Genomic DNA, 19108 nt, shown 5'->3' with positions numbered 1-19108 from the left:
GTGAGCTCACTCATTTCGGAGTTGACACATTTCAGCGCGGTTAAGATAAAGTATGGTAAGGGCGTATCTTAACTTCTAAATCAGTGTTTCTTGACCTCGGGTCGCGACCCAAATTTGGGTCGTTTGGTCGCGAGCGGTATCGGAATGGGGCGCCAGAATTTTATAACTAAGGCATAATATGTCCTAAAAACAATCCTCTTTCGGGCAGTGGGGTATTTTTTTTTTATATACTAACTAGCGGCATGTGGCAGTCAAATATATTTGTTCTTTGGGTCGCCAGCCAAAAAGGTTAATAACCGCTGTTCTGACCTCCTACGGCACAGTGTCCTTTATATAGGACATGTAATTAGACATTGAACTGTCTCATAAGTGACATAAAGTTTCATGTTCATGAATCAAAAAATTGGGCTGCATAAAATCTTTGATTAGGCCTTACAAGGATATTGCATGAAGTGACTGAGCACTGCTACAGTGGCGGGGGCACTACACGCCAGTCCTTTACGTGTTGTAGCGCGTGTAGTTCGTTTCGCCGACGATATCGATATCGCTATCGCTATGCTCGCTCTCTGAATCCGAAGTTTGTGTGAGACGAGTGTCGTCCGCCTGTAAAAAAATACGTTTTTTTTATTGTTCTTTTTTTAGGTTTCCGTAGATATATCGGAGCGAGAAACGGAATAACGCTGCCTGTCTACTGGAGCGAGGGCGTAAAACTGAACGGAGTTGCAGACTGTATCTGTCCGATGAGAAAGTAATGCAGAGCAGAGTTGCGGAAGTGCGGAGCTAGATATCGGAGCGGAGATACGGACTATTCCATTTGCGTAGCTTCCCCGCTTTCCCGCTTTTCTCCGCCCAGTTTCCTTGCTCCGTGTCGTCGCCACCAACTCTTTGTAAACTGAAGGGGAGCGGGGATTTTATGAAATTCTTTTCATCATCATACCAGCCACAGGATGTCCATTGTTGACAGATTCCCCCACAGACTTCTAGTTGCTTCGGTTGGAAGCTGCCTGCGTCCACCGTGAACCCGCGGATTTTACTACTGAAATATAACTTAAAATTTCAATTTCAATTTACCTTTCTACATTCTGATAGCTGGGGTGCATGCTTCGTAAAGTCGACTGCAGTGTTACCTGTAAAAAAATACTATCGATAAAATTAACACTTTAAGAGAAACAGAAGATGAGAATGGCTAGAGTAGGACCAGCGAGGCGAGAAGTTTAGATAGTGCCATGAGAGTTGAAGTGAGTGCTACAAAGTTTTATAACAAAAAATTGAACTGACTACAAAAAACCATGAAAATAATTTTCTACCAGTCTTCTTTCAGTTTTTGTAGTCGGTTCAATTTTTTGTTATAATTTTTTTTTCACGCTTTTTAGTATACGTAATCTAAGATACAAGTTTAATGTCAACTGCTTGTCTCCTTTTACGAAAGATTGCTTTTTCCGATGCAGAGACTTTATTAATTATTGAGGAGTCCTGAAATACTTGTTATTGAGTAGTAACTCCGATGGTCAACTGTGGTGTTCATCATTAGTTCCACTTCACCAAATGATGATTTTCAAGAGCAAATGCACGAGTTACTACTAAATATATCTAATTTACCATAGGTGTCCCTACAATATTTGAAGAGTTCCCTCAGTTTCCTTAAGATCCAATCACCAGATTCTAATTTGGTGCTTATGGGACCTAATTGAAAGCATTCCTAGACGAACGCAAAAAAAAAATTCAAATCGATTCATAAACAACGGAGTTCTGAGGTAACGAACATAAAAAAAAAACCGAATTGATAACCTCCTTGTTTGAATACGGTTAAAAAAGAACTGATTTCACAAAAGGAGATTGAATTAAATGAATGAGTAAATGTCAAAATGCTGCTGTCATTACACGACATGTTGTAGCTGTGTGTGTAATCATTCATTCAACTCTCGTGGCACTACTTATAGGAATGTAAATCAAAATTAAATTGTGACGAATTAAAAGCTAGGGATGTTTCATATTCGCACGATTATGTGATCAATATTGAAATTGCTCAAGCAAAGGAACCTAACCTAATTATAAAAAACGGGCCAAGAGCGTGTCGGATACGCCCGAAATAGGTTCCCGTAGCCATTACGAAAAAAATAAGTAATATTTTTCTAAGGATTTCGTATTTTATACTGAATCTTCCAAGTTTAGGTATATTTTATACCTTAGGCTGCTATTTACTCTTAAACTACTAATAAATCTGAAGCAAACTTAACCGTTATAGTTTTCCTTGAAAGTTTGATATACTTACTACCATCCTGAATTTTTTCAAATTTTTCCACCCACCGGTTTAGATTTTAGAGGGGGGGGGACGCTCGATTTTAATGAAAATTTGCACTTTAAAGTTGAATATTTCGCAAACACATCGCTGAATCGAAAAATCGTCTGAGCAAACCCCTAATGGTTTTAAAAACCTATCCAACAATACCCCACACTATAGGGTTGTATGAGAAAAAAAAATCACAAAAACTTAACAAAAATGGAGGACTACAAAACAAAAATTTTTCTAGGTAGGTAGGTAGAAGTCGGTGACTCAGCACGACAGCAGGAGTTTTAGTCGTCTACCTACCTACATACTATGGGTTTCAAGTCCTGCGGTCGTGCACCGGTGGATGCAAGTGGCGAGTTGTCGTTCATTGTGGCGTTCTAAGGGGGAGGCCTTTGTCCAGCAGTGGACGTCTTCCGGCTGATGATGATGATGATGATATTCGTGCAAAATTACAGCTTTCTAGCATGGATAGTCCCTGAGCAAAGCCGCGGACAGACAGACAGACAGACATGGCGAAACTATAAGGGTTCCGTTTTTGCCATTTTGGCTACGGAACCCTAAAAACATGAAAAACTCCCGACATTGTCATTTCAAAGTTCAATACCTACCTCAAAAACGAACGACCGGATAACCCAGTGGTTAGAGAACCTGACTTTACAGCTTGAGTTCCCGGGTTCCATCCCCGGCCGGAGCAGAAATTTGTATGAATAATACGAATGTTTGCTCTCGGATCGTGGACGTTAAGTATGTATTATATATATGTTTATACGTTGCCTAGTATCCATAATACCTACAAGCTTTGCTTTGGACTAGGTCAATTGGTGTCAGTTGTCCCATGATACTTATTTATTTATAACGGCTGAACCGATTTTTATCAAACATCTAAGAACCACTGCAAGGAAACTCGCTTTGCATCAAATTCGGTCTTACCGTTTAAGATCTACGACTACGATGGCACAGACAGGCAGTGGAGTTACAAAATTTGGCGCTGTTGTTATATTGCAACGGCAATATAGACCACGATGTATGTACCCACGGGAATTTTGTAAAATCGCGAAATTTAAATTCAACTGCTGTACAATTATTTACGCGTGCGGAGCCGCGGGTAAAAGCTGGTAGTCTATCGACAAAATACGCCTCCAAAATACCTACCTACCGCCCCCTATCCCATCTCATTCAACTTTGAACCCTATCTCAACCTCATCAAATCGTTACTCCCCTAACAAGTCTCATAGACCGTTGCCTAGCAACCAAGACGGCCATCTTGGCTTCCTAACTTGGTTACAAGCAACGTCTTGAATTGCGGCTCCAGAGCGACCGTTCGAAATTCAATTTGCACATCTTGAGGTTGCTTGAGACAGGACGCGTGAGATAGAACTCTTTGGTAGCTGTGGAAGGTTGCTTTTAGCTTTGGGGTTTGTGCTCTTGAAACTGAGCCTTATGCTCGTTCATCCGTCTATCACATTGCTTTATATTTTTACTAGCTTTTGCCTTTTGCTTTTTCTGCGTGGAATTCGGTTATCGCGCGCTGTACCCTCGGGAACTGTGCATTTTTCCGGGATAAAAAAGTAGCCTATGTCACTCTCTGGCCCATAAACTATCTCTATGCTGAAAATCACGTCGATCCGTCGCTCCGCTTCGACGTGAAAGACGGACAAACATACAAACACACGCCGCATTTATAATATAAGTAGGATTAGTAGGATTTAAGTACATTGTTTATCCGTTGCCTAATATCGATAACACAAGCTTTGCTTACTTTGGGACTAGCTCAATAAAATTGGTGTCAAGTGTCTCGTGATTTATTCAAATTTTAAACATATCTAGCAAAGGTTAACTGTCGTTATACGTAATTACGTTTTTCCTACGACATAATTACAGTAATTAGTCATTAATTAATACAGATAGAATTCCTATTAACGTTACGTCGTGAAACATCCCATTTAATATGAACAGCCATTTTCATTAAAATGTAATTATTCCACTCTGAGAGATAGAAACACTGAATTACTCGATATTTAGGAGAATTAATTCTCCCAACTACGCTGCTAAAGATGGTAATGTTTTAAGTGTATTTTGTACTTTAAGGGGTACTTTTTAGGGTTCCGTACCTCACGAACCCTTATAGGAGCACTTCTTGTCTGTCTGTCAGTCTGTCAAGACCCTTTTTCTCGGGAACGCGTGGACGTATCAAGCTGAATTTTATATCAAATACTGAGGTCTACTGTCCCTTAGAGCTGTGAAAAAAATCGAACTTCTAAGCCAACGCAATCAAAAGATGCAGCCGTTTATGCTGCAAATTTCCGCAAATTTTCGAAACGCGCAAGGGAATCAAAACCTACAGGGACCCAGAACTACCCGTGAACTCAGAATCTTGAAATTTGGTATGAAGGTAGCTAGTATAACACAACTAACTAAAAAAGTCTGAAAAATCTTGATTTCTTATGTATGTCTGTCTGTAAATATCAATGACCAATGTAATCTGACCCCACACTGCGTACATTTAGCGTAAGAGTAGGGCTCTGCATACATTAAATCACTCGGTAAAAGCGAGAAATATCTTCAAGACACGATTCCCGTTTACTTACATACCTATAAATGTATACGGAACCCTCGGTGCGCGAGTCCGACTCGCACTTGTTTACTTTAGGTAAATGTGACTTTGCTCCGAATCTACTCACCCAAATCAGGTTAAATTTGGTGGATGGTGGGTCACAACCCAAACACAGATGTGCAAAGTAAATAAATATTTTTTTAAAACAAGTGTAATTTTCGGGGGACAAATAAGGAAATAAAAATAAAGTTTTGCAAACCTAACTGTGTCATATATATCAAATTATCAAAGGGCTCGTTATGAGGATCTTAAATATATTTTTGTTCATCATCCCAGCCTATATACGTCCCACTGCTGGGCACAGGCCTCCTCTCAGAACAAGAGGGCTTGGGCCATAGTTCCCACGCGGGCCCAGTGCGGATTGGGAACTTCACACACACCATTGAATTGCTTCGCAGGTTTGTGCAGGTTTCCTCACGATGTTTTCCTTCACCGCAAAGCTCGTGGTAAATTTCAAATGTAATTCCGCACATGAATTTCGAAAAACTCAGAGGTGCGAGCCGGGGTTTGAACCCACGACCCTCTGCTTGAGAGGCGATAGGTCAAACCACTAGGCCACCACGGCTTATATTTTTGTTATTATTCTAAAATAAATAGTTTTGATTTTATTCATGAAAGAAGATGAAAATTGACCATCCCCCCTGATCTCCGAAACTACTGAGCCTAAAATTTTGAAAAAAAAATACAACGTATAGTTCATTGCTTGTAGATTAGTACGTACAGGAAAACCTCTAGAATTCTATCAATTTAAAATAAAGTGGTAAACTCAATATTCACTTTCGGAAAATAGTTCACTAAGACACCACTAGATAGCGCTAGTAGTAGTTAACTCGCGTCTTACTGTACATAACGATTTCCAATGTGATATTTTGTATTAATTTAAAAAGCACCGTCAAAATATTTGTAAAAAATCAGGAAAACGTTTGACTTTGGCATTGTACGTATGGAACCCTCTCCACGCGAGTTTAGCTTGCACTTGGCCGAGGTTTGTTCGAGGTTTTTTCAACTTTTCTAAGGTTAGGTTTGGTTTAGATTATGTGCCCGAACAAAAAAAAATTACTTCGACGTTTCGACCACATAGCACGCATTGTGGCACAGGCGCGGTCCGAAGAGGGGGGACACAGGGGACATGACTCCCCCCCCAAATCGTACACGTCAAATTTAAAAATTTCCTAAAAATTTACGAAATAAAAAAACCCATATCGAAAATACAAACTGAAACATAGATGCACAGAAAAACCAGCAAATAGACCAGCGCTGGGAATCGAACCCAGGTCCTCGGCATTCCGTGCCACGTGCACAAGCAGCGTGGTTCGATTCCCAGCGCTGGTCTATTTTTCTGGTTTTTCTGTGCATCTATGTTTCAGTTTATATTTTCGATATGGGTTTACGGGATGACCGTAAAAGTAACAAAATTTGGAGTTGAAATAAAAAATACAAAAAGACTCCAAAAACCAATCTTGAAATAAAAAAAGTTATTTTTTTTCCCCTAGCCGCGATGTATTAGTGACCCCCTCCAAAATTTCAGGCTCCGACCGTACCTATTGTGGCAGTCCTGGGGGTATATTAGGAATATATTATGCCGAGATTAAGTACCGGGTGTAGTAAAAAATTAAAAGTGTGGAACTAACTGTATAAACCCCTGATTTACATTATTGCCATTCTAATGTGTTAGATCGATCGCTGTACAAGCATTGTGTAGCTGCAGCCCAACTTTAGTTGTCAGGTAATTGCTTCTAATTGGCAACAAAACTTGCGCCGACATTCTTGTCAAACTAAGTTCCGCAACTATTCAGTTGCTGTTCGTAGAGTACTATAATTATTGTGGGAAAACAAAGTTGCACCCATAACTTGCAATACTGATGTAGGAATTAAATGATAAAGTAAATTTGTACGTTTTCCTGTGTCACAAACTACCTGAGTGAGTTCCTGAGGAGGGGTCCTCTAATTATATGACTTAATTTATGGTTGACTCCTATCTATTGTACCATTGATTGATGGATTGTTAACTCACCCCGCTGCTGTTGCTGCTTTCGCATCTGTTTCTTGTGTTTCATCCGTCTGTTCTGGAACCAGGTCTTGACCTGCGTCTCCGAGAGGTTCAGGGCTCCGGCCAGCTCCACGCGCTCTGGCGTCGACAGGTAGCGCTGGGTCTCGAAACGCTTCTCCAGGCCTGGCGGAGAGAGTTTCACTAAGAAACGTGTAGAAAACAGGTCCAAATTGAAAAACCGGCCAAGAGCGTGTCGGACACGCCCGAAATACAAATAAATTACGATAAAATTAAGTGATATTTTTCTAAGGATTTCGTATTTTGTACGGAATATTCCAAGTTTAGGTATATTTTATTCCTTAGGCTACTATTACTAATAATTCCAAGAAATCTTAATCGTCATAGTTTTCCTTGTAAGTTTGATGTACTTACTACCATTCCAGTTTAGATTTTAGAAGGGACGCTTGATTTTAATGTAAATTTGCACTTTAAAGTTGAATATTTTTGCAAAAAAAATCACTGAATCGAAAAACGTCTATACAACCCCGCAATAAAATTAAAAGACACTTTACGTCTATGGGAGGTACCTACTCAAATACATATTTTTTAATTTTTATTGTACCATTTTGTCGGCATAGTTTACATATATATTCGTGCAAAATGAAAGCTTTCGAGAATTGATAGGTAGTCCGTAAGCAAAGCCGCGGACGGACAGACAGACAGACAGAGAGTCAGACATGGCGAAACTATAAGGGTTCCGTTTTTGCCATTTTGGCTACGGAACCCTAAAAAAAAGGACGAAATATGACTGTGTTAAATGTGTAATGTTGACAATATTATTGTTGGCCTTATGACGTCTTGAAGGCTTTTTAAATCTCGATTTAAGGCTTAAACTGACAGTTCTTGTATGGATCTGACAGTAATTAAGACCACTTTAAACTAGATTAAAAAGCCTGCAAGTGGACGTAAGATCCGAACTTGAAAAGATCTTCACCGGTCTGATAATGATAACAGAATGAAACTTATTTTATAATCATTTTAGTATATTATAAAATATACTAAAAAGAATCCTGGACAGATTATTTTTAATTATTTTTTAAAAATATATTTTTAATAATTTTTGATTGCATTCATCGAGATATTGAGAAAATTTTATATTGACCTAAAGTATAAAACCTGTAGAATATGTAGACGTTGGGTTTGCTATTGTTTACCTGGACGAACTACTGGGTTGCCAGGTATAAACTTAAACAGTTATGTCGATGCCAGTTACTTTCACTTGATTAGATAATAGAGCAAATTGTATATTAACGTAAGCGCTGTTTTATTTTGAACACGTTGATATGGGTTGTTTGCATTTAATTCAAAATCATTAAAAATTATTAAGGAAAAAAATAGCCTGTTCAGGATTTTTTTAGCAACACCATTTCTAATATATTTTCTAATATACTAAATTGATTATAAATTTATAAAATACAATCTTTTATCAGACCGGTGAAGATCATTTCAAGTTCGGATCTTCTACTATGTGTACAATATTTGTATTTTGCGACACAGCAACAGTGAGTTACCATACCAGTGAGCTGCGGGTCTGAGAACACAGTACGGGCCTTCCGCCGCCGGCAGTGCTTGAGCGCAGACAGTGACAGCTCGGATGGCGTGAACAGTGCGTGGTAGGGCACCCCTGGCGACAATACACTTGGGTTTACTTTAAAGTGGGGAGAGGCTGCAATATTACACGCATTGTCTTTTATTTAACTTTCAATGTATGGTTGGTGTAGGTAGGTGTACGGGTCAAATCTCCCAAATTAAATTGGATTCAGTTGCAGTGATTGGATTGACTTTTAGTTAAACATACTTATTTAAACCTGAGGGTCTATTGCGTGACGTTTCTGACACTCGCGATCACAATGAGGGCTATCGCGTATGAATTCGCCACTAGAGGCGCTAGTGTAGCGTGAGGTCTCCGAAATGTCAAATCTCATAGTTTTTGGGTGAGCTACGCGGGTTTATTTATAATAAGAATAATTTTGTGAATATTATGCAATATCTGAAATTAATTATGGCAAATATGCGTTCCGGGGCAATGAATGTCTATGTTTTGAGACAGGTTTGTCTTTCGGAAACCTTTATCCTCCCTTTTTTCCGAACTAAACGGGGACTATGCAACACTGTGGCATGCTCGATATTTTTATGGTACGGTTTTAAGGTGTATTAAATATGATTTTAATCTAAACTTTGTTTTCACACCCGTAATAACACACTTTGAAAGCCATACTTAAAAACCTCACGCAACAGTGCGCCATCTAGTGAGACAAAAAACGACAGCCCTCATTGTAGTAGGTAAACTCCAATTCAATAGAATCTGACAATCCTGTAGACACTTCCAGCCTACTAATATAAACACCGGGCTGCCTAAGGCTTTGTGATGTGACTATTATTCTTTTTTGATTCCTTTTAGATGATAATTTTAGATGATAATTGCAACAACAGGGACATATATAATCAAGTGTGCCCACGATAGGGTGTCTTAAATATGTAGAAAATTGTCAGATTCTATTGAATTGTACTTTAGGTACTACTACAACACTTGCGAGAAAAGTGCCATTGAATTGTTATATCGCGAGCGTCAGAGACGTTAGAGTATTTCTCAAAAAAGTGTCCCGTCATGAAATTGAAAATAAATCAGTTTTCTCAAGAAATTATTAGCACTAAGGACGAGATCCTAAAACATAAACTGCATAAAACATCCAAAATTTCTTGACGTCAGGAAAACGTCACGAAATCTTGTGAGGAAAAAAAACGTATTTTTGTAACTACATCGAAACTTTCTATTGGATCCAACAACACGGATTACTTATCTGACTTTTTATCACCTTTGCCACAAGATCTTTTATATATTTATGCACAATATTACTTATTTTTTGTGTTGAAATAGCGTTAGGACATTTTTTTTTTATAAGTGGACAACTGAAAATGGACAACTTTTTGAGAAATGGTCGGTGCACAATTGGTCCTCTGGTGAGGATACAATAATCTGGTAGTGATATCCTGGTGGTCCAGCCAGGATTGTCTCCGCGGGACGGAACTCCTTAACAGTTAATGGCATCAGTAACGTACGTACCAGCCGCCCCGGGGCGAAGAAAATTTTGCCGCCCTCTTGTTTAGGTTTGACAAAACTATAGTATAAAACCGGCCAAGAGCATGTCGGACACGCCCAAAATAGGGTTCCGTAGCCATTACGAAAAAATTAGGTAATATTTTTCTAAGGATTTCGTATTTTATACGGAATCTTCCAAGTTTAGGTATATTTTATACCTTAGGCTGCTATTTACTCAAACTACTAATAATTCTCAAGCAAACTTAGCCGTTATAGTTTTCCTTGAAATTTTGATATACTTACTACCATTCTGAATTTTTTCAAAATTTTCCACCCACCTAGTTTAGATTTTAATGAAAATTTGCACTTTAAAGTTGAATATTGTGCAAACAAATCACTGAATCGAAAAATCGTTTTAGCAACTCCGTAATGATTTTAAAATACCTATCCAACGATACCCCACACTACAAGTTTGGATAAAAAAAATCACCACCCCACATTTTTTTGAAATTTTCATTGTACCATTTTTGTCGGCATAGTTTACATACATATTCGTGCAAAAATTACAGCTTTCTAGCAAAGCCCGCGGACGGACGGGCAGACAGACAGACATGGCGAAATTATATGGTTCCATTTTTGCCATTTGGCTCCGGAACCCTATAAGAAAGAGGATTCTCGACTTCGTAACAGTATACCAACGTAATGGTAGGTAAATTTCATGCTATTCTAATCAGTGCGAATCATATAAGAGTAGGTGCGACGATTGTGAAATAACTATAATTGTATACTTTGTATAGTATTATTTATTATGGAATTGTGCTGACCGGGGCGTACCGATGATGACTTGAAATTTGGTTTGGTGAAAATTTGGTACGGAAATGTAGTATAGATGACAATGTAAGTACAGTCAGCAACAAATACAGACAGTAAAAAAAACTTGTATTAAACATGTAATTTTCAGGATGAAGAATGGATGAAGAGTGGAAGCTGTGGTTTAATTTTTTGTTCCTGTTACAGGGCCCACCTTGTATATCGTGTATGTCCTAATATTTTTTTTTTTTTATTTTATTTGTTTTCTTCATGTGTGCTATTTAAATTTTGTAAGTGTAAAGAAATGCCTTCTTTCTTTCATCAAACTTACCTTGCGACAAAAAATAAGGTGTCTCCACGGCCTTATACGTGTTAGGAGCGTGTAGATACGCACCTAATGCGCCCATTGCTACCTGGAGATACGACCCTTCTCTTGGGACTGGCCTTAATTCGCCCGGAACCGGGAAAAAAGGCTTAGGTTCTCTATCAAACTCATATCTTCTCGGCTCTTGGGGCTTTATTTGGCCTCTGTAGAGTATGTCTTCTATGAGGAACGAGGTTTTTGAACCTTCTTGTCGGTTGGAGTCGGTGGGACTCTCGCTTCCTGTATCCATTTTTGATGGGGCGTTGTTACATTGTTTTTTGCAGTTGTGGCTGTTTTTGCTTTCAGTAATATAGCGGCTTGTCTTTTTTAGTTAAAAAGGAAGGTTTTTTTTTTAAAGAGCGTTGGCTTTAAAGTATGGTTGGAAATTAGCGTAACCTTTCTTAGTATGTAATAACTAGTTATTTTAATCTTAAATTTGTAACCGCGTATTTCTAGCACTTATAGTCGTTTGCATTTAAGCCGATTAACGGAAAAAAATCTTGTTAGGTATCGGTTTTGAATTTGACACTACATTTCACGTTGCACTTTTTCTTTTTCAAATTCTTAGTTCTTTTTTTGATATCTTCGTTTATAATGTATCTTTAAAATACCACGAAAATCATAACTGATTTATGAAAGTTGCATTAGTTTCAGTAGGTACCTACGTGATGTTGCCTTATTTTCTTATCACTGTTCACGATAAAATTAGACTAATATTTAAAATCGACATCAATTATCACAAATTTCACGCAAACACGCACTGTTTGAAACAGAAAAATATCTATATTCATTTCTTTAACACTTAACCGCATTTAACGACGGTTAAAAATAACGGTTAACTGGTTGGTTAACGGGTTAATCCGCACATCGTTTCTAGTCGACGGGTGGCGCTTAAATGCGACAGGGATGGAGAAACGCCGGGGGCGGCCACCCCGCGTTGTTATTGGTCGAATTTTTTCCACCCGTATTTGTCTGGTGATTACATAAATGGTGGGTAAAAAATGGCTAAGTGCGAGTCGGACTCGCGCGCCGAGGGTTGCTTAGACATTTGTGGGTAGGTATCTCTAAATATTCAATGTTCGCAAAGCCCTTTTAATAAGCAAATCCTACGGGCAGTCGTGCAGGTGGTAGGACCTTGTGCAAGGTCGGCCCGGATTGTTATCACCATAAGTGGTTGGGGAACCAGACTACGAAGCTTGAGCTCCTGGGTTCGATTCCCGGCCGGGGCAGATATTTGTGTGAATAGCACGAATGTTTGTTCTCGGGTCTTGGATGTTTAATATGTATTTAAGTATATATTTATCTATATAAGTATGTTTATTCGTTGCCTAATATTCATAGTACAAGCTGTGCTTAGTTTGGGACTAAGTCAATTGGTGTCAAGTGTCCCATGATATTTATTTATTTATTATTACCATCTTGCTCGCTAATCCTGCCGTGAAGCAGCAGTGCTTGCACTCTTGTGTTTCGGCGTGGAGAGTAGACAGCCGGTGAAATTACTGGCACTTGAGGTATCCCATCTTAGACCTCTATATAGGCTGGCAACGCATCTGCAATCCCCCTGGTGTTGCAGGTGTCTGTGTGCAAAATTACATCTTTAAATACTGCGAGCTTTAAGGAAGGATAACATCATGACGAAAGCTGCACAAACCTGCGAAGCATTTCAATGGTGTGAGAAGTTCCCAATCCGCACTGGGCTTGCGTGGAACTACAGTACAAGCCCTTTTATTCTAAGAGGAGACCTGTGCCCAGCCGTGGGACGCAATATTCGTCCATAGGCTGGAAATGACTTTGACTTTTATTTTGTGTCCAAAGTGAGCATCTATATTTAGGATACGCGAGCTTTCTTTAAACTATATCCTAATCTACATTTGCATATTCAATTTCAAGTCGATGCCATTGACGTTGTTGAAGAGTTCTGTCCTGTGGAGACGATCCTGGCCGGACTACCAGGATGTCACTACCGGATTAACAGATTATTGTATTGTCACGCAATTTACATAAGTATAGCAATTTCAAGTCAATCCAACCACTGGAAGTTAGTCGAATTTAACTTACAAGATTTGATTACAGACGGACAGACATACAACGAATAGAATAGAAACAACAACGAGACAGGTAAAACTAAATAAAAGCTTGTAATAAAAAATGTTAAACTTCGTTCCCGCATAGGTAAAAAAAGCCGCATCCGCAGACAGACAGACGGACAGACATGGCGAAACTAGAAGGGTTCCTAGTTAACTATGGAACCCTAAAAATCGTATCGAAATCGGTCCATCCGTTTGAGGGCTACTACGTCACAGACGACAGACATTGGTGTCAAACTTAAAACACCCCTCTTTATGCGTCGGGGGTTAAAAACAGAATAACATAACCCTCCTTCGGGTAAAAACATGTACCTAGTTTTACCGGAAATCGAACCCGCCGCCTTTAACAAAAGTAACTACAACCGCTGAGCCATCCAGACATACGTAGAGCAACATATTGTGTATAACAAATCCGCGAATTCTGTCCGTTCATCCGTTAAATTCAATCAAATCGGAAGATTCCAGCGAATGCGCGACGTGTTGGGCTGAGTGTACACTGTTGTGTGTAAAAAAGATTTGGCTACATATTTATTTTTAACCCCCGACGTAACAAGAGGGGCGTTATAAGTTTGGCGCCGATGTGTATGTGGCGTCGCAGCTCTCAAACGGATGGACCGATTTCGATACGATTTTTAGGGTTCCGTAGTCAACTAGGAACCCTTATAGTTTCTTATTAGTTCCTTTATTTTCTGGTTTTCTGTGCATCTATATTTCAGTTTGTATTTCAATTTAGGTTTACGGGATGACCGTAAAAGTAAAAAATTTGGAATTTGAAATAAAAATACAAAAAGATTCCAAAAAACCAACCTTATAGTTTCGCCATGTCTGTCCGTCTTTCTGTCTGTCGGGCTTTGCTCAGAGACTGTTAGTACTAGAAACTTGTAATTTGGCATGAATAATTATACACTTCAGTCACGCCGACAAAGTGATATAATTAAATAAACTAAAATGATTTTGTTTAGGGTACCTCCCATATACGTAAAGTGGGGGTGTTTTTTTTCTCTTACTAACCCTATAGTGTGGCATGTCATTGGATAGGTCTTTTAAAACCATTGCGGGAGTTACCATTAAGATTTTTCGATTTAGTAATTTAAAGTGAAAATTTTCATTAAAATCGAACTCTACAATCTCAACTGTTGGGTGGAACATTTTGAAAATATTCAGGTTGTTAGTACTTAAATATATCAAATCTACAAGGAAAATTATAACGGCTAAGATTGATTGAGAATTATTAGTAGTTTAAGAGTAAATAGCAGCGTAAGGTATGAAATATATACAGATGTAGTGAATAAAGTTTTTCCATCTTATTTTGTCGTAAAAGTTCGGTTTTATCTTGCTTTCTCAACTACTTTACTGAGGCTAATTGAGATGCAAGATAAATATATACTTCTTCGACAAAATACGATGAAAAAACATTATTGATTTCACCTCCTAAACTTGGAAGATCCCGTAGACAATACGAAATCTTTAGAAAAATATTACTTGCTTTTTTTTGTAATGGCAGCGGACCCTACCTTGGGCGTGCCCGACACGCTCTTGGCCGGTTCTTTTAAAGTAAAAGCAAGTAATTGATTATAGTTCACTAGCTTGTAGCCCACGACTTCATCCAAACCAAACAGAACAGACTTACAAACGGTCGAATTCACAATATTAGCAGGAAATGAGAGTTTGGTTTCAAATTACAATAAGTCATATGTCTGACGGCTGGATGACCTGGTTTAAGTCGCGGGTTCACGGTGGATGCAAGCCGCTTCCAACCGAAGCGACTGGAGGTCTATGGGGGAGGCATAAGTCCAACAGTGGACGTCCTACGGCTGAGATGATGATGATGATGAAAGGACACTGGGCTGTAGGTTACAGCTATTGAAAACCACAAATTTAGAGTGGAATAACAAATATTAAAAATCCTCTTTATCCTAAATCCCCCGGTCTCTACTAACCTCAAGCATTCTCCGCGCTACGTCCGCCCTCGCGCCGGGCGGGCGGGTTAGCCGGGGCGCGCGGATCATCCCTGCATGCTAAGTGGCGCCGACCAAGCCCACTTGATACTAGCATTAAACAAAACTAACGAAACGAGATAAATTATGTCATGAGACTCATGAGACAGAAAAGGAACGAGATAGTAATAACGACGTATCAGACAAAGATGAACGTCTCGTCACGTTTGGCTTTGCTTTAGACATTTTTAACCGACTTCAAAAAAGAAGATTCTCAATTCGTGCGCTTTTTAATATGTGTTACCTAAGAACTTTTTATAAGTGAACCAATTTTGATCTCTTATGTGTGATAGATAAACCTTTTTACTTCTAATTATTATGGCAAAATATTGAAAATATTTGCCATTTTTATTTGCTGAGCCAGTGTCCGATTCACAACCACAATGACAACCTTTGTTTTGTTTATTTATACCTAATAATATTGTTGTGTCTTGTGTTGTGAATAAATGTATTTTCTTTCTTTCTCTTTCCATTGAGAAATGCCGTGTTTAATCCAAATAGTTTATATTTCGGGATTTTCTCCCGATCCAGTGGGATTATCGGGATAATAAGTAGGTAGTCAATGTGTTATTTCAGACGACCAGCAGTTTGTGTGTATGTAGTATGTAGATAACATACCAAAATTCATTTAAATTCGTCCAGCCGTTTTATCGTGAAGGAGTAACAAACATACACACATACACACACTCACAAACTTTTGCATAATTTATATTATTAGTAAAAAAAATCCTCTTTGTCCTAGATCCCCCGGTCTCTTCTAACCTCAAGCATTTTCCGCGCTACATCCGCCCTCGCGCCGGGCGGGCGGGTTAGCCGGGGCGCGCGGATCATCCCTGCATGCTAAGTGGCGCCGACCGAGCCGACTTTGATAATTTAGACATTTTTAACCGACTTCATAAGAAGTTTTTGTTAAAAATTAACATTTTGAATACAAGCTTTTTTTGCTCACTGTACTTCTTGTTAACTGTACTTGCATTGTGATCTGAATACATACCGTACTGATTTCCAGTTGATGCCATTAACATTTGAGGAGTTCCGTCTTGCGGAGACGATCCTGGCCGGACTAGAAGGATGTCACAGCCAGATTGTTTTTTTTTTTTTTTTATTTGACGGATTGCAAACGAGCAAATGGTTTGATGGTTAAAGATCACCACCGGCATAAACATCTGCAACACCAGGGTATTGCAGACGCTTGCCAACCTAGAGGCCTAAGATGGGTACCTCACGTGCCAGTAATTACGGCTGTCTTACTCTCCACGCCGAAACACAACAGTGCAAGCACTGCTGCTTCAGGAGGATTGCGAGCAAGATGTGGTAGCAATCGGGCGGACTTAGAAGGTCCTACCACCTGCTGCTGCTGCTGCTGCTGTTGTATTTGTCATCTGATTTGCATAAGTTTTTCCGGATTTAACGGATTGGATGGATGACCTGGTTAAAGCGGCGGGTTCACGGTGGATGCAGGCCGCTACCAACCGAAGCGACTGGACGTCTGGGGAGGCCTATGTCCAACAGTGGACGTCCTACGGCTGCGATGATGATGATGATGATGCCAAATTTAAAGTCAATCTAACCTCAAAAAGACCTCAAATTTGTGCTATGTAATTTGTTTGTGCTACAGATGTTATATTGACATCCCATACATTTGACAAAAAATTCAAAGAGAAAGACAGAGAGAGGACATTTATTAACACATATTCGATACACAGGGTAAATGTCATTAAAACAGATACAGAGCGAAATTGATTTTGAGAAAGGTCCCTGGTCCGTCATTCAGTTTCTTGGACTGTGCAAAAAATCTATTAAGCATCAAATTATTTTTAAACCACCAACTATCAAGACTCATTATCCTTTAATCCCCCATCAGTTCACCCTCCCCGCCTAATCCGCGCGGTGGGCGCGGCCTCTCGCCCCGACCAATCAGGAGCCTGCGTTTCTCACCCCCGGCGCATTTCAGCCAATCAGGGGAGAGAGTTGAGGGATCATAAAGGCAGATTATGGGTCGCTTTGCGCAGTTTGTCGTTTTGGTGGCGTTTATAGAATACTAGTTGGCGCCCACGGATTTGGTTGCGTATTAATTATTTTTATTCAGAAATTAGGGAAAAGTCTTAATAGATACCCAGCATACTTATCTAATTATGTAATTAAAAAAACAAGACTAGTGGTCTAGAATTTATGTACCTACTATGCATCCGTAACTCAGCTTATGTTATAGTAGGTAGACGTCCATCGGCGGCGGTAACCCGCCTACTCGTTTGCACCCTAACCTAACCAACAAAAAGTTAGAAAACCCCGACTTTGTCACTTCAAAGTTCAATATCTCAAAACCGGCTGAACTGATTTTGGTAAATAAGAACCATCGCTAGAAAACCTGCTTTCAAATAAAAAACCGCATTTGAATCGATCCACCCGTTTTAATAGCTACGGGCCCCACAGACAGACGCACAGACACACGTAGCGGTCAAACTTATAACACCCCTCTTTTTGCTTCGGGGGTTAAATAACCTCAATCTGATAAAAATGTAAAGATCAAACTAATAAAAAATTTAAAGCCATTATGTTAAGAAGATATTTAATACTAGCTATTGCCCGCGGCTCCGCCCGCGTATGAGAATGAGAATTCTTTATTTGCCAGAATACATAAGATGTTGTTGATACATGTAGCACAGTATTCAGTCGATCAGAAAACGACATCCAAATGTTAAACAATATTTTTAACTATTTTTTTTAATAGCTTATAATGTGTCCCACTGCAGGGCAAAAGCCTCCCCTTTCTTTATCCCACTCGTCTCTACTCTTGGCCAGCTCCTGCCAATCTGACTGGAATCGGTCCAGGTCGTCCTGCCATCTCCTCCTAGGTCTGCCTCTGCTCCGGTGCCCGTCGCATGGAACCCAATCGGTGATTACTTTGGCCCAGCGATCCGGATCCATGCCAGAATCAGATTAAAAAATATTGTTACGATTTTATAATTTGAATAATTATACGTATTTCAAGATAAGAATTATTTTACACTTTAAAAAACCGGCCAAGAGCGTGTCGGACACACCAAAATAGGGTTCCGTTGCCATTACGAAAAAAAAGTAATATTTTTTTAAGGATTTCGTATTTTATACGGAATCTTCCAAGTTTAGGTATATTTTATACCTTAGGCTGCTATTTACTCATAAACTACTAATAATTCTCAATCAAACTTAGCCGTTATAGTTTTCCTTGAAAGTTTAATATACTTACTACCATTCTGATTTTTTTCAAATTTTTCCACCCACCGATTTAGATTTTAGAGGGGGGGGACGCTCGAATTTAATGAAAATTCGCACTTTAAAGTTGAATATTTCGCAAACATAACACTGAATCGAAAAATCGTCTTAGCAAACCCCTAATAATATTTTGACTTTTGAAAACACAACCACACAACACAAAGCAATAATTGACATAGTAAACATAAAAGACAAATATACAAAAAAAGAACTTTACAAAAATACACCAAAAAGTATAAAACTCCATTCCTACAATAAGAGTACTAAATATAACGTCTGTCTCAATTTTAGTTTGTATAAATAATACACGCTAAATATTGCTTACCTATTAGCTAATACCGCCCTTCCTCCCTTCAGTAAACCCCCTTGTTGTAAAACGTTTCGTGTTGTCACTTGTCACTTGGTCAAGTGGACAGCCCCCTTGTAGTAATGAGGGCGTGCTGTATCTCGAGATCAGAGCAACTTAGCGTGTACAGTCAGCGATAAATGACTCATCGGTCGTAGGACTTTTATAAGAAAAAAAAACATATTAGTAATACCTAAAATGAACTTAAACAATAATTTGGCTCACCCGTTGATCTTACGATAGCTCATGCAGCTT

At 39.1% G+C, this 19108-nt stretch overlaps 2 protein-coding genes across 2 annotated transcripts in view; both read right to left on the bottom strand.

Moving 5' to 3' along the window:
• Nucleotides 1–260: 260 nt before the first annotated feature.
• Nucleotides 261–12039, bottom strand: LOC141443880 (brain-specific homeobox protein homolog). The gene is made up of 5 exons (XM_074109242.1): nt 11136–12039; nt 8471–8578; nt 6919–7077; nt 1072–1127; nt 261–603 (listed from the first exon to the last, which is right to left on the bottom strand). Exons 1-5 carry the CDS (start codon nt 11416–11418, stop codon nt 499–501), a joined length of 711 nt encoding a protein of 236 aa, XP_073965343.1. The 5' UTR covers nt 11419–12039; the 3' UTR covers nt 261–498.
• A 3070-nt stretch (nt 12040–15109) lies between these two features.
• Nucleotides 15110–19108, bottom strand: part of LOC141443696 (brain-specific homeobox protein homolog) — an 8516-nt gene continuing 4517 nt past the window's right edge. The window contains exon 3 of the mRNA XM_074109046.1: nt 15110–15115. Within this exon, the coding sequence (XP_073965147.1) occupies nt 15110–15115 (6 nt within the window). The remainder of the gene's footprint in view (nt 15116–19108) is intronic.

Source organism: Choristoneura fumiferana, chromosome 28, assembly GCF_025370935.1.
Source record: "Choristoneura fumiferana chromosome 28, NRCan_CFum_1, whole genome shotgun sequence".
Taxonomy (NCBI): Eukaryota; Metazoa; Arthropoda; class Insecta; order Lepidoptera; family Tortricidae; genus Choristoneura; species Choristoneura fumiferana.
The sequence above is the reverse complement of the archived record's forward strand: the minus strand, read 5'-3'. Positions and strand labels throughout refer to the sequence as shown.

Coding starts and splice junctions, on each gene's coding strand:
- LOC141443880 (XM_074109242.1), bottom strand. CDS start 11,418: ATGGATACAGGAAGCGAGAGTCCCACCGACTCCAACCGACAAGAAGGT. Junction 1,128..6,918: donor AAAGCAGCAACAGCAGCGGG/GTGAGTTAACAA, acceptor ATTTTTTTACAG/GTAACACTGCAGTCGACTTT. Junction 604..1,071: donor AGCTATCAGAATGTAGAAAG/GTAAATTGAAAT, acceptor ATTTTTTTACAG/GCGGACGACACTCGTCTCAC.